At 44.1% G+C, this 14281-nt stretch overlaps 1 protein-coding gene across 3 annotated transcripts in view; it reads right to left on the bottom strand.

Annotated features, from left to right (window-relative positions):
• The window catches only part of LOC132399229 (transmembrane channel-like protein 5), a 128913-nt gene that overhangs the window by 77340 nt on the left and 37292 nt on the right, over positions 1-14281 (bottom strand). For 2 of the 3 annotated variants that reach the window (XM_059979396.1, XM_059979394.1), the window contains exon 4: positions 2601-2797. In XM_059979396.1, coding sequence (XP_059835379.1) covers positions 2601-2797 — 197 coding nt within the window. Of the gene's footprint in view, positions 1-2600; positions 2798-7699; positions 7884-14281 lie in introns of those variants that run through there. The other variant, XM_059979395.1, reaches the window with a different exon arrangement.

Below are 14281 nucleotides of genomic sequence, written 5' to 3'. Positions count from 1 at the left end.
AGGATAGGACAAAGGCATAATAGTGTTTAGCTAAACAAAAAAGGTAATATTGGATTGAAAAGCTGATCATAATTTATAGATCTTTCATAATATTTCACAGCTAATGAAGAAATTATCCTATCACTGCTGCCCTGAGGAATGCTTTGGCAGGTAGCCTCTGCTCATAGGTGTGATGTAATATGACGAGATAATCTACTTTTGGTGCCAGGCTGATTGATGGACATAGGCCTTGGATTGAAGTGGGTCATTGTGAATATGAGGAAATAGCTCTGTAGTTAATGTGCACATTATAAAGCATTCATCACAGCATATGTACTGTGATAAATAGTGGATAGGTGAAAGAGACTAGATTATGTGAGCCCATTTTTTTTAGATACTTAATTTTTTGAATAATGTGTTACAGTTCTTTCTGAATTCATGCCCAATTGATATTATGGAAAAAATTCTAGGTTTAAATCCCTATCAGAAGGGTTTAGTAGCCGTCATTTACAATACTATCATGAAAATACAACCAGGGATGTCAGATAAAATTAAGAATGAATGGGAAAAAGAACTTCAATGTCCTTTACCTACAGAGCAATGGGAGAAAATCTTACAGTTAGTTAACTCCTCTTCTATTTGTGCCAAACATGCCCTAATACAATTCAAGGTGGTACATAGGGCTCATATGTCCAAGGACAAACTTGCTCGATTTTATTCCCATGTTAATCCAATCTGTGACAGATGTCACTTTGAAGTAGTCTCATTGACTCACATGTTTTGGTCTTGCCCTTGGTTGCAAAAATACTGGAAAGGTATTTTTGGTATTATTTCAACGGTTTTGAGTATTAACTTGCAACTTCATCCTATTACTGCAATTTTTGGCTTACCAATGGTGGATAATAGTTGTTTATCCCCCTCAGCTCGGCGGATAATTGCATTTACCACGCTAATTGCTAGAAGATCTATTCTACTGAACTGGAAAGAAATTAATCCCCCAACTACACCTCAATGGTTTTTCCAAACTATTTCTTGTTTGAGTTTAGAAAAAATTATAAGTGTCATTTTTGACCCTTCGGTCAAATTTAAAGAAACTTGGAGACCATTTATTCAACATTTATTCAGCCCAACATTTCTACTCCAGCTCGCAAAGAAGAGAATAGAAATGATGAGGTTACTTTGCGAGCTGGAGTAGAAATGTTGGGCTGAATAGCATGCTTCCGTATTGGAAGGGACTAAGAAAAATAAAAGAGAATTTCTACCACATTAGATATCAGACTTGATTCATGTAGGTAAACAAGTAAGTTTGGGATAACCACATGGATTTACACATCCATGCGGTTTCTCTACTAATATATTTAGAGGTAACAGAGATACATCTAGAATTGGTTCTCTATCAAAGAGCTTTGCAGTATCAAAGTGGCCCTTTGTGCCCAACATGTCCATGTCAACATTTTGCCAATCTACACTAACCCCATATGAATTAACAGCATATCCTTCTATGCCTTGCACATTTAATATTTCTCTAAAATAGGAATTGCATCTTGTTCCACCATCTTCTCTGACAGCACAGTCTAAAAAAAGTGTAAAAAAAACCTCCCTCTTCAGATTCCCTTTAAAAGCCCTTTCTTTCACTTTAAACCTATGATCTCTTGTTTTAGATATCCATACCTGTTGACATAATGCAGTTCCCATTGAACATTGTCTGAGTAGCCCTAAAGGCTATCTCTAACGTAATTAGGGATCTGCGTAAGGCATACTGAAGAAATCACCTCATATAGAAGAGAAGGTAAAAATCCTTGCATTATTTAAAATGGGAAAGCTTAAATGTTGTTCTCAATTTTATTTTAATCTACTATTTAACTGCATTATTCAATAATATACAGTGACATTAATGTTCCAGAAATTGCACAGTTTAAGGACGAATGCTATCTGGAACAAAGTAGACGTGAACATTTTCAGGGGAGAAACTTTTGAACATGTTTGGAATACATTACATTCATCTAAAATGATGTAGCTTTATTTTGATTCTTTTTGAAAGAAATGTAATCATGATGGGTTAGTCTTTTCTTCTGCTATAAACCTGTCATTTAGATATTTGAATTGAAAAACATGTCATATTCACGCTTTAAGAAATGCTTGCAGTGGCAGATGTTTGGTATTTCTACCTGATTATTCTATCTAATTCAAACATTTGAATATTTATTTAATTTGGCATTAGCTACCTTTTCTTTTTAAAACACGGCAGAGAACAATGAAAGAACTCAAGATCATAAAATGAATAAATCTGTTTCTCATTTAGTCAGCAGTTCTGCAAAAATCAAATTTACACTGTAGGTTCCAAATATATAATCAGATAATACATAAATGGCTTCAGGTAAATGTCAAATATTCAAACAGACTTCCACTGATGTCATATTTAATATAGTCCAGATGTTGTAATATACAATTTTCAATAACATTGATTAAGTAATTTGACCATACTATACAGATGATACAGAATTGACACAATATTATAATCAGTGTTTTCATAAAAAATAGAAGATGCATTATTATTAATCAGTATTTTAAAGTCAAATTCCTATTCTAATGAATAAATGCAAGTAATACAGAGAACATACCACATCCACTGCTATTTCTATAGGGATTCATATTAATGAATCGAGGTCTTAAATCGCTGTTTACTCTTCCGATAGTTGTCATTTTTATAACCTCTGGCTGGCCCCAATTTCTCCAAACATCTGATGAATCAGACAGTTTTTGCTGATAGGAAGATGAGAATGGAGCTGTGCGGAACATAGAAGATCGCCCCTGTGTACTGACATAGCAGAAAACAAATGAGCACAATGTTACATTGCTTGATTATTCATAAAGTACGGATTTTACTTAGTAATTTAAATTATGGGAGGATCTGAGGCTCTTTGCATATGTGTTCTGATGTCCCAGCTTAACAGGGAACTGAGAGACCTCACTGATGAATTCAAACTGCTGTCATTAAGCATGTTTGGATGGCAAGTTATTTATAACATAATTAAAACAACAGTATACAAAAGAAATAATTAATAATTTTCTTTTTACAAGATGCTTTTACCTATGCAATGTTAATTAATTCTCTAGAAGTTATTTACATTTGTTAAACTTATCTCATCCAAATATATCTATGTCTGTTTTAATGTAACATTTACCTATAAAGCAGATAACAGAAAGTGTTGTGCTTCTTCTGCAGAGTATTATATGTTGGATAGTAAGCAACCCTTATTCTTTGATTTTCCTCACGAGTACAGTAATTATAAAACACCTGAGAACTCTTTTGTGAGTGTCATGCTGATTAGTTTAACCATGAGCTTAATAAAACTCACCTCATAAACAGCATCAACATTTCAATGTTACCTCAGCTTCTGTATTTAGAAGCTATTAATTTCAACAGACAAGTGACATTTATCTAATTTCTTAAACAGGAAACTTATACCTGAATTATCCCTATTTGTGACATGCATATAGCTTTACCTCCCATAAGACTGAGAAATCTAACAGTTGCATAAAGAATATAAGTCATACTAGTTTTAAGTAATTGCAGAGTAGGGAAATGTTGAGGCTATAATTTAATTGATACTCAAGCCAGGCTTGGATTCTCATTATACTGAATGTCAATTGAACTTCCCTATTAGGTTACAAGACTCCACCAGGGACGGTGCTAAGCCCAGATGCAAAAGGAGGAAGATTGGGCATGGGGCTAGCAACCCCATCCTGTAAAAACCCAGTGGTACAGAAAGCCAACAGAAGCTCCAGGGACTTCATTCATAGGAGAGGAAGGATCTATGATGGGCTACACCTTGAAGGACAAAAATTCTGGTGCAGGACAGAGGACTCTGGTGAACTGCTGTCTGCAGCCTGTGCTCCAGAAGTGGGGACGGGCTTAAGAAGAAAGAGAATTACTGTAGGTTATAGACTCATGTTACTGCGATAATTTATCATGCTATATATCATTCTTAAAGGAATACCTTAGATTTTTTGCCATGCTAGCACAGAAGCAAAATACATAGATGAGAGGAATTTGGATTGATACAGTCCAGATGCAGATGCATGAGGACAAGGTAGAAAATTGGGTTGACTTGGCTAAAGGACTTGCTTCTGTGCTGTAAGACTCTCTGACTCCACAGTAGACATGTGAAGCTTGATCGTCTTGTTATCAGTAACTCAGGGTTTAATATAAGAGCAGAATTAGGTCATTTGACCCATTGAGTCTGCTCTGCCATTTCATCATGGCTGATCTTTCTCCCTCTCAGCCTCAATCTCCTGCCTTCCCCTGTATCCCTTCATGCCCTGTATAATCAATAACCTATAAATCTCTCCCCTAAATATACTTAAAGACCTGGCCTTCACAGTCATCTTGTGGCAATGAATTCCACAGATTCACCCTTCTCTGGCTAACGAAATTCCTCCTCATCTCCGTTCTAAAAGGACATCCCTCTATCCTGAGGCTATGTCCTCTGGTCTTGGACTCTCCCACCATAGGAAACATCCTCTCCACATCCACTTCTATTGAGGTCTTTCAACATTTAATAGGTTTCAATTAGATCACCCCTCGTTCTTATCTATTCCAGCGAGTGCAGGCCCATAGTCATCAGATGCTCTTCATATGACAAGACTTTAAATCCTGGAATCATTTTCATACACCTCCTTTCAACCTTCTCCAAAACAGTACATCATTTCTTAGAAAAGGGGCCCAAAACCGTTCACAACACTCCAATTGAGGCCTTACCAGTGCTTTATAAAACCTCAACAGTACAGCCTTGCTTTTATATTCTAGACCTCTTGAAATGAATGCTTACATCACATTTGCCTTCCTCACAACTGACTCAACCTGCAAATTAACATTTAGGGAAGCCTGCACAAGGACATTGATTAACTAATTTGACTTCATACTATACAGATGATATAGAATTGACACTATATTATAATTAGTGTTTCATAAAAATAGAAAATGCATTTTCCTTTGCACCTCGGAGTTTTGAATTTTCTCTCCATTTAGAAAATAGTCTACCCTTTTATTTCATCTACCAAAGTGCATGACCATACACTTGCCGACACTATATTTCACCTGCCACTTCTTTGCCAATTCTCCTAATCTATCTAAGTCCTTCTGTAGCTTATCTACTGCCTCAACATGAATTGCCTCTCTATCCATCTTTGTATTGTCTGTAAACTTTGCAACAAAACCATCAATTCAGTCATCCAAGTCATTCACATATAACATAAAAAGAATTGGTCCAAATACAGACAACTGTGGAACACCACTAGTCACTGGCAGCCAATCAGAAAATGGTCCCTCTATTCCCACTCTTTGCCTCTTGCCAATCAGCCACTGCTACATCCATGCTAGTATCTTTCCTATATTACCATGGGCTCTTAACTTGTTAAGCAGCTTCATACGCAGCACTTTGTCAAAGGTCTTCTGAAAATCCAAGTACACAACTTCCACTGAGTCTCCTTTGTCTATCCAGCTTGTTACTTCTTCAAAGAACTTCAACAGATTTAGTCCAGTTGACTTATCTACCTTCAGACCTTTTAGTTTCTGAAGAACTTTCTCCCTAGTAATAGCAACATCACAAACTTCTGCCCACTTTCACTTCGAACTTCTACAATACTGCTAGTGTCTTCCATAGTGAAGACTGATATAAAATACTTATTGAGTTTGTTCCCATTACTACCTCTCCAGCAATGTTTTCCAATGGTCTGATATCCACTCATGCCTTTCTTTTACACTTCATGTATCTGAAGAGACTTCTGGTATCTTCTTTCATATTGGCTAGCTTACTTTTGTATTCCATCTTTTCCTTCTTATTGACTTTTTTAAGTTGTCTCCTGTTGGTTTTTAAAAGCTTCCCAATCCTCTAACTTCCCACTAATTTTTGCTCTATTATATGCCATCTCTTTGTCTTTTATGTTGGCTTTGACTTCGGTTGTCAGCCAGGGTTGCATTATCCTACCTTAAGAATTCTTCTTCTTTTGTAGGTATCTGAATTTCTCCCAGAAAATCCAGCCATTGCTGCTCTGCTGTTATCCCTGCTGGTGTCCCTTTCCCATCAACTTCGGCCAGCTCTTCTCCTGTGCCTCTAATTTCCTTTACTCCACTGTAATCGGACTTCAGCTGCTCCTTCTCAAACTGCAGGGTGAAATCTACCATATTATGATCACTGCCTCCTAAGTGCTCCTTTGCCTTAAGCTCTCTAATCAAATCCAGTTCATTACACAACACTCAATCCAGAATAACTGATCCCCTGGTAGGCTCAACCACGAGCTGCTCTAAAAAGCCATCTTGTAGGCATTCTACAAATTCTCTCTCTGGGATCCAGCACCAACCTGATCTCCCCAATCACCCTGTATGTTGAAATCCCTAAGACCATCATAACATTGCCCTTTTGACAAGCCTTTACTATCTCCCATTGTAATTTGTAGCCCCCATCCTGGCTACTGTTTGGAGGTCTGTATATAACTCCCATTGAGGTCTTTTTACCCCTGCAGTTTCTTAACGCCACCCACAAGGATTCTACCTTTTCTGATCCTATGTCATCACTTTCTAAGAATTTGATTTCATTTTTTAACAACAGAGCCACACCGCCCTCTCAGCCTACCTGCCTGTCCTTTCGATACAATGAGTATCCTTAGACGTTAAGCTCCCAACTACAATCTTCTTTCACCATGTCATACCATCCAATCTCTATCTATGCTACAAGATCATTTACTTTATTCTGTGTACTGTGTGCGTTACACCCTTTTTGATTTTGTCTCCCCTTTTACACTGCAACTTTGCTCTATCATCTGCCTGTTCTTCCTGACAGTTTCACTACACACTCACTCTGCTTGTAAACCAACAGCCCTATCCTCAGCCCTGTCATGCTGGATCCCATCCACTGGCCAAACTAGTTTAAACCCTTCCCAGAAGCTCCAGCAAACCTGCCCGCAAGGATTTTGGTCCCCCCTCGGTTTCACGTGTATCCTGCCCTTTTATACAATTCATACCTTCCCCAGAAGAGTCCCCAACGATTCAGAAATCTGAGACCCTGCCCCCTGCATCAGTTTCTCAGCCACACATTCATCTGCCAAATTATCCTTTTATTACTCTCACCGGCACAGTGATCTAGAGATTGCTGCACTGGAGGTCCTGCTTTTCAGCTTTCTCCCGAGCTCCCTAAAATCTCTCTTCACAACCTCCTTGCCTTTCCTACATATGTCACTGGCACCAATATGTAGGAAGACTTCAAACTGCTCACCCTCCCCCTTCAGAATGTCGTGGACTCGATCTGAGACATCGCTGATCCTGGCATCTGCGAGGCAACATACCATTTGGGTGTCTCGTGTCTACTCCTCTAAGTATGGAATCCCCTATCATTACTGCAGTCCTCTTCTTCCTCCTTCCTTTCTAAGACACAGTGCCACACTCAGTGCCAGAGACAAGTTAGTGTGGTTCCTGCCCCCACCCCTCTCCCATTCCACTCCTGGTAGGTCATCTCACTCAACAGTATCCAAAACGATATACTTATTCTTGAGAGGAACAGCCACAGGGGTACTCTGCACCAGTTGCCCATTTCCCTTCCTTCTCCTGACGGTCACCCATTTTCCTGCCTTCTGCAACTCAAGGTCATTGAGCTGCAGCTCCAGTTCCTTAACACAGTCTCTGAGGAAATGCATAAGAAAATGTACATTTTTAAAATCTCACCACACTTGCAAACTTCTTCGCAGGCTTCCCTCAGTAAAGTCCATAAACCTTTGATGCTTATGCTTCCCAAAACTCTGATATAACTCACTACGTTTAGACTTCAATGACTGTCACTGCACCAGAATGCCCATAATCAGTCACAAATAGCATCCTCCATAATGCTGACTATATTCAATTGTCTTGCTTTCACTGTAGATTTTCAAATGGTCAATTATCAACTAAAATTTTAATCAATACTTCATTCTTTCTGTGGAGTTTGAAATTTATGCAGTTGAACTTAGCACATTCAATATTTACTTGAATGTCAACAGCCAACCTTGCAATAATTTCATTTTTGGTTCTGATCTGGTAGAATAATTCCATTATGTAAGCTTTAGAACATGCTGCAACATTATTTTTCTTCTTAGTCATTGCATTAGTTACTTCCGCTTTCTGAAAATACTCATTAACAAGCTTTGACATGAACATAGCCTAGTTTTAATCATTGACGGAAAAAAATAAGGAAATTGGCAGTCCAAATAAACCTTTAACCACTATAAAATACTCTGTATTTTGGCTATAACTCTTCCAAATGCACTGTGGTAATCTAACCTCTTAAATCCAGGTTATGTTTGAATATGGATATACTGAACAACACACAAAAGAAACATTGGCACTGGTCAGTTTTCTGAAATCTTCTGGTAAACCAACAGTTAATAAGTTTTGCTTCTTTTGATTTAAATATGGCTGCTAGGCAAATGAAATGACTAATCTGCTTACCTGATCTGATCATACCTGACTATGTTGCCAGAACCTATTTAACTCCTTAAAGTTCAGAATAACGAGATGCTTTAGAAACATAGAAAACCTACAGCACAATACAGGCCCTTCATCCCACAAAGCTGTGCCGAACATGTCCTTACCTTAGAACTACCTAGATTTACCCATAACCCTCTATTTTTCTAAGCTCCATGTAGCCATCCACGAGCCCCTTAAAAGGCCTTATCATTTCCGCCTCCACCACCACCGCTGGAAGCCCATTCCATGCACTCACCACTCTCTGCGTAAAAGACTTACACCTGACATCTCCTCTGTACCTACTTCCAAGCACCTTAAAACTATGCCCTCTCGTGCTAGCCATTTCAGCCCTGGGAAAAAGCCTCTGACTATCCACATGATTGATGCCTCTCATTATCTTGTGCACCTCTATCAGGTCACCTCTCATTCTCCGCCGCTCGAAGGAGAAAAGGACGAGTTCACTCAACCTATTCTGAAAAGGTATGCTCCCCGATCCAGGCAACATCCTTGTCAATCTCTTCTGTACCCTTTCTATGGTTTCCACATCCTTCCTGTAGAGGCGACCAGAACTGAGCACAGTACTCCCAAGTGGGGTCTAACCAGGTTCCTATATAACTGCAACATTACCTCTTGGCTCTTAAACTCAATCGTACGATTGATGAAGGCCAATGCACCATATGCCTTCTTAACCACAGAGTCTACCTGCATAGCAGCTTTGAGTGTCCTGTGGACTGGGACCCCAATATCCCTCTGATCCTCCACACTGTCAAAAGTCTTGCCATTAATGCTATATTCTGCCATCATGTTAGACCTACCAAAATGAAACACCTTACATTTATCTGGGTTGAACTCCATCTGCCACTTCTCAGCCCAGTTTTGCATCCTATCACTGCCCCGCTGTAACCTCTGACAGCCCTCCACACTATCCACAAAACCTCCAACCTTTGTGTCATCAGCAAACTTACTAACCCATCCCTCCACTTCCTCATCCAGGTCATTTATAAAAATCACACAGAGTAAGGGTCCCAGAACAGATTCCTGAGGCACTCCACTGGTGACCAACCTCCATCCAGAATATGACCTGTCTACAACCATTCTTCTGTGGGCAAACCATTATTGGATCCAAAAGCAATGTCCCCTTGGATCCCATGCCTCCTTACTTTTTCAATAAGCTTACATGGGGTACCTTTTCAAATGTCCTGCTAAAATCCATATACACTACATCTACAGCTCTACCTTCATCAATGTGTTTAATCACATCATCAAAAAATTCAATCAGACTCGTAAGGCACTACCTGCCCTTGACAAAGCCAAGCTGACAATTCCAAATCATATTATGTCTCTCCAAATATTCATAAATCCTGCCTCTCAGGATCTTCTCCATCAACTCACCAACCACTGAAGTAAGGCTCACTGGTCTATAATTTCCTGGGCTATCTCTATTCTCTTTCTTGAATAAAAGAACAACATCTGCAACCCTCCAATCCTCTGGAACCTCTCCCATCCCCATTGATGATGCAAAGATCATCACCAGAGGCTCAGCAATCTCCTCCCTCACTTCCCAGAGCAGCCTGGAGTACAACCCATCTGGTCCCGGTGGTTTATCCAACTTGATGTTTCCAAAAACTCCAGCATATGCTCTTACATAAGCTAAAAGCTGGGAAATCAAATGAACTTGGCCCAGGGTCATATTACATCATATGAAAATGTTGAATAAATGGTCTCCATAACTTTTCAAATTTAGTAGAAGTCTCAAAAGTACCACTTCTAATTTTTTCTAAATTTAAACATAACATAGTTTGAGAGAACCAATTAAATACAGTGGGAGGATTAATTTCCTTCCAATTCAACAATATAGATCTTCTAGCCATCAGAGTTAGAAATGCAATCATTCGACGGGCAGAAGAAGATAAATGCAGTGAGTCTAACATTGGTAAACCAAAAATTGCGGTAATAGGATGAGGTTGTAAATCAATATTCAAAACCGCAGAAATAATATCAAAAATATCTTTCCAATATTTCTCCAAAAATGAACAAGACCAAAACATATGAGTTAAAGATGCAATTTCAGATTGACATCTATCACAAATAGGACTAATATGAGAGTAAAAATGAGCTAATTTATCCTTGGACATATGGGCCCTATGTATGACCTTAAATTGTATTAATGAATGTTTGGCACATAACGATGATGTATTAACTAATTGAAGAATTCTATCCCAAGTTCATTTGATTTCCCAGCTTTTAGCTTATGTATGTTGAGAGGACCGGAAGTGATGGCATTGATGAATATTTATTTTTGTGAGATTGTAGCGGTGTGCTACACGCAGCGCTAAAATTACGACACGGAGTCGGTAACTGCAGTCGAAGGAAAAAACTTTATTCGAAATCTTCAGCCTCACTTTTAAGCCTCCCTCAACCTGCCCCCCGTGGCGCAGAGACTCCAAAGCTCTGTGCTCGCAAACCCCCATAGGCTATCTAATTGTGAGTCGGTTCGGATGTGCCAGGAAATGGATCGCCACATAACCCCCCCCCCCCCAGAACCGGCGATACACCCCTCAATGTCCACAGTCTGGGCCAGAACCTGCTTGGGAGGTCGGCCTCTGCGCCAAGGTGCCGGAAACTCGGCCGGTTGCGCCAGGTCCACATGGGCCGGTTTGAGGCGGTCCACCGTGAAAACCTCCTCTTTCCCCCCAACGTCCAGCACGAACGTGGACCCGTTGTTCTGGAGCACCATAAACGGCCCCTCATATGGCCGCTGCAGCGGTGGCCGATGCCCGCCCCTTCGTACAAACACAAACTTACAGTTCTGTAGGTCTTTGGGTACGCAGGTCGGGTGCCGCCTGTGCTGTGAAGTGGGTATGGGGGCCAGGTTACTGAGCTTCTCGCGTAGTCTGCCCAGGACTGCTGCGGGATCTTCCTCTTGCCCCCTTGGGGCTGGTAGGAACTCCCCGGGGACAACCAGGGGCGCGCCGTATACCAACTCGGCCGACGAGGCGCGCAGGTCATCCTTGGGCGTTGTGCGGATGCCGAGTAGGACCCAGGGAAGCTCGTCCGCCCAGTTGGCTCCTCGCAGGCGGGCCATGAGGGCCGACTTCAGGTGACGGTGGAAACGCTCCACTAGGCCGTTCGACTGTGGGTGGTAGGTAGTGGTGTGGTGCAGCTGAGTCCCCAAAAGGCTGGCCATAGCTGACCACAGGCTGGAGGTGAACTGGGCGCCTCTGTCGGAGGTAATGTGGGCTGGTACACCAAAGCGAGATATCCAGGTGGCGATCAGGGCTCGGGCGCAAGATTTGGAGGTGGTGTCGGTGAGCGGGACCGCCTCTGGCCATCTTGTGAACCGGTCCACGATAGTCAGGAGGTGCCGTGCTCCGCGCGACACTGGCAGGGGGCCCACAATATCCACATGAATGTGGTCGAAACGCCGGTGGGTGGGATGGAACTGCTGCGGTGGGGCTTTGGTGTGCCGCTGCACCTTGGCCGTCTGGCAGTGCATGCACATTTTGGCCCATTCACTGACCTGTTTGCGGAGTCCGTGCCAAACGAACCTGCTGGAAACCATCCGGACAGTTGTCCGGATGGAGGGATGCGCCAAGTTATGAATGGAGTCGAAAACGCGGCGCCGCCAGGCTGTCGGGACGACTGGACGGGGCTGGCCGGTGGCGATGTCACAGAGTAGGGTCCTCTCACCCGGGCCCACGGGGAGGTCCTGGAGCTACAAACCGGAGACTGCGGTTCTGTAACTCGGAATCTCCTCATCCGCCTGCTGCGCCTCTGCTAGTGCCTCAAAGTCTACTCCTTGGGAAAGGGCATGAACGGTAGGGTGAGAGAGCGCATCCGCCACGACATTGTCCTTACCCGAGACGTGCCGGTCATCCGTCGTGTATTCAGAGATGTAGGACAGGTGGCGTTGCTGGCGGGACGACCAGGGGTCGGACGCTTTCGTAAACGCAAAGGGAAGCGGTTTGTGGTCCGTGAACGCGGTGAAGGGCCGACCTTCTAGGAAGTACCTGAAATGCCGGATTGCCAGGTAGAGCGCCAACAGTTCCCGGTCGAAAGCACTGTATTTGAGCTCGGGTGGTCGCTGAAAAACGCCAGGGGTTGCCAGCGACCTGCGATGAGTTGCTCCAGCACCCCACCGACTGCCGTGTGAGATGCGTCCACTGTGAGTGCGGTAGGGGCGTCCATTCTGGGATGTACTAGCATTGCGGCATTCGCCAAAGCTTCCTTCGTTTGAACGAAAGCGGCGGCAGACTCCTCGTCCCAGGTAATGTCCTTGCTCGGACCCGACATCAGGGCGAACAGGGGGCGCATGATCCGGGCAGCTGAAGGGAGGAAGCAGCGGTAGAAATTGACCATACCTACGAATTCCTGAAGGCCTTTGATCGTGGTGGGTCGGGGAAAGAGGCGGACCGCATCTACCTTAGCGGGCAGAGGGGTTGCCCCGTCTTTAGTAATCCTGTGGCCCAGGAAGTCAATGGTATCGAGTCCGAACTGTCATTTGGCGGGGTTGATTGTAAGACCGTACTCACTCAGTCAGGCGCAGAGTTGAAGGAGGTGGGACAGATGCTCCTGATGACTGCTGCTGGCTATGAGGATGTCATCCAAATGGATGAACGTGAAGTCCAGGTCCCGTCCCACCGCGTCCATTAACCGCTGGAACGTCTGTGCGGCATTCTTCAGGCCGAACGGCATGCGGAGGAACTCGAAAAGGCCAAACGGGGTGATGAGAGCCGTTTTGGGGACGTCGTCAGGATGCATCGGGATTTGATGGTACCCTCGGACGAGGTCTACCTTGGAGAAGATCCGTGCGCCGTGCAGGTTTGCTGCAAAGTCCTGAATGTGCGGCACAGGGTAGCGGTCAGGTGTGGTAGCCTCGTTCAGCCTGCGGTAGTCGCCGCACGGTCTCCAGCCCCCCGTCGCTTTGGGCACCATGTGCAGGGGGGAGGCCCATGGGCTGTCGGACCGCCGGATGATCCCCAATTCCTCCATCCTCTGGAACTCCTCCTTCGCCAGTCGGAGCTTGTCCAGGGGAAGCCACCGAGCGCGGGCGTGGAGGGGTGGTCCCTGGGTCGGGATGTGGTGCTGTACGCCGTGCCTGGGCATGGCCGCTGTGAACTGCGGTGCCAGAACCGATGGGAAATCCGCCAGGACCCTGGTGAAGTCGTTGTTGGACAGTGTGATGGAGCCGAGGTGTGGGGCTGGCAACTGGGCTGCACCCAGGGAGAACGTCTGAAAGGTCTCGGCATGTACCAGTCTCTTCCTGGGCAGGTCGACCAGTAGGCTGTGAGCCCGCAAAAAATCCGCACCCAGAAGCGGTTGGGCTACGGCGGCCAGTGTGAAGTCCCACGTGAACTGGCTGGAGCCGAACTGTAGCTGCACCTGATGGGTGCCATAGGTCCTTACTGTGCTGCCATTCACGGCCCTCAGGGGGGGACCCGGTGCCCTGCTGCGGGTGTCGTAACTCGTCGGAGGTAAAACGCTGATCTCAGCCCCCGTATCGACCAAAAATCGGCGTCCCGACCTTCTATCCCACACATACAGGAGGCTATCCCGATGGCCAGCCGCCATAGCCATCAGCGGCGGCTGGCCCTGGCATTTCCCGGGAACTCACAGGGCAGGCGACAACGGCGGGCTTCTGCGCCCCACCGCTGGTGGTAGAAGCACCAGTGTTCATTGGGCCGGGGGTTGGCGGGCTCCGCGGCCGGGCCTGGACTGGTTTGCTGCTGGGATCGTGGCTGGGAGATCTGTGCGATGGACGCCCCGCTCACCTTTTTGGCGTTCCACAGCAAGTCCGCCCGGGCT

Source organism: Hypanus sabinus, chromosome 9 (assembly GCF_030144855.1).
Source record: "Hypanus sabinus isolate sHypSab1 chromosome 9, sHypSab1.hap1, whole genome shotgun sequence".
NCBI lineage: Eukaryota > Metazoa > Chordata > Chondrichthyes > Myliobatiformes > Dasyatidae > Hypanus > Hypanus sabinus.
This window is presented reverse-complemented; position numbering and strand designations above follow the sequence as displayed.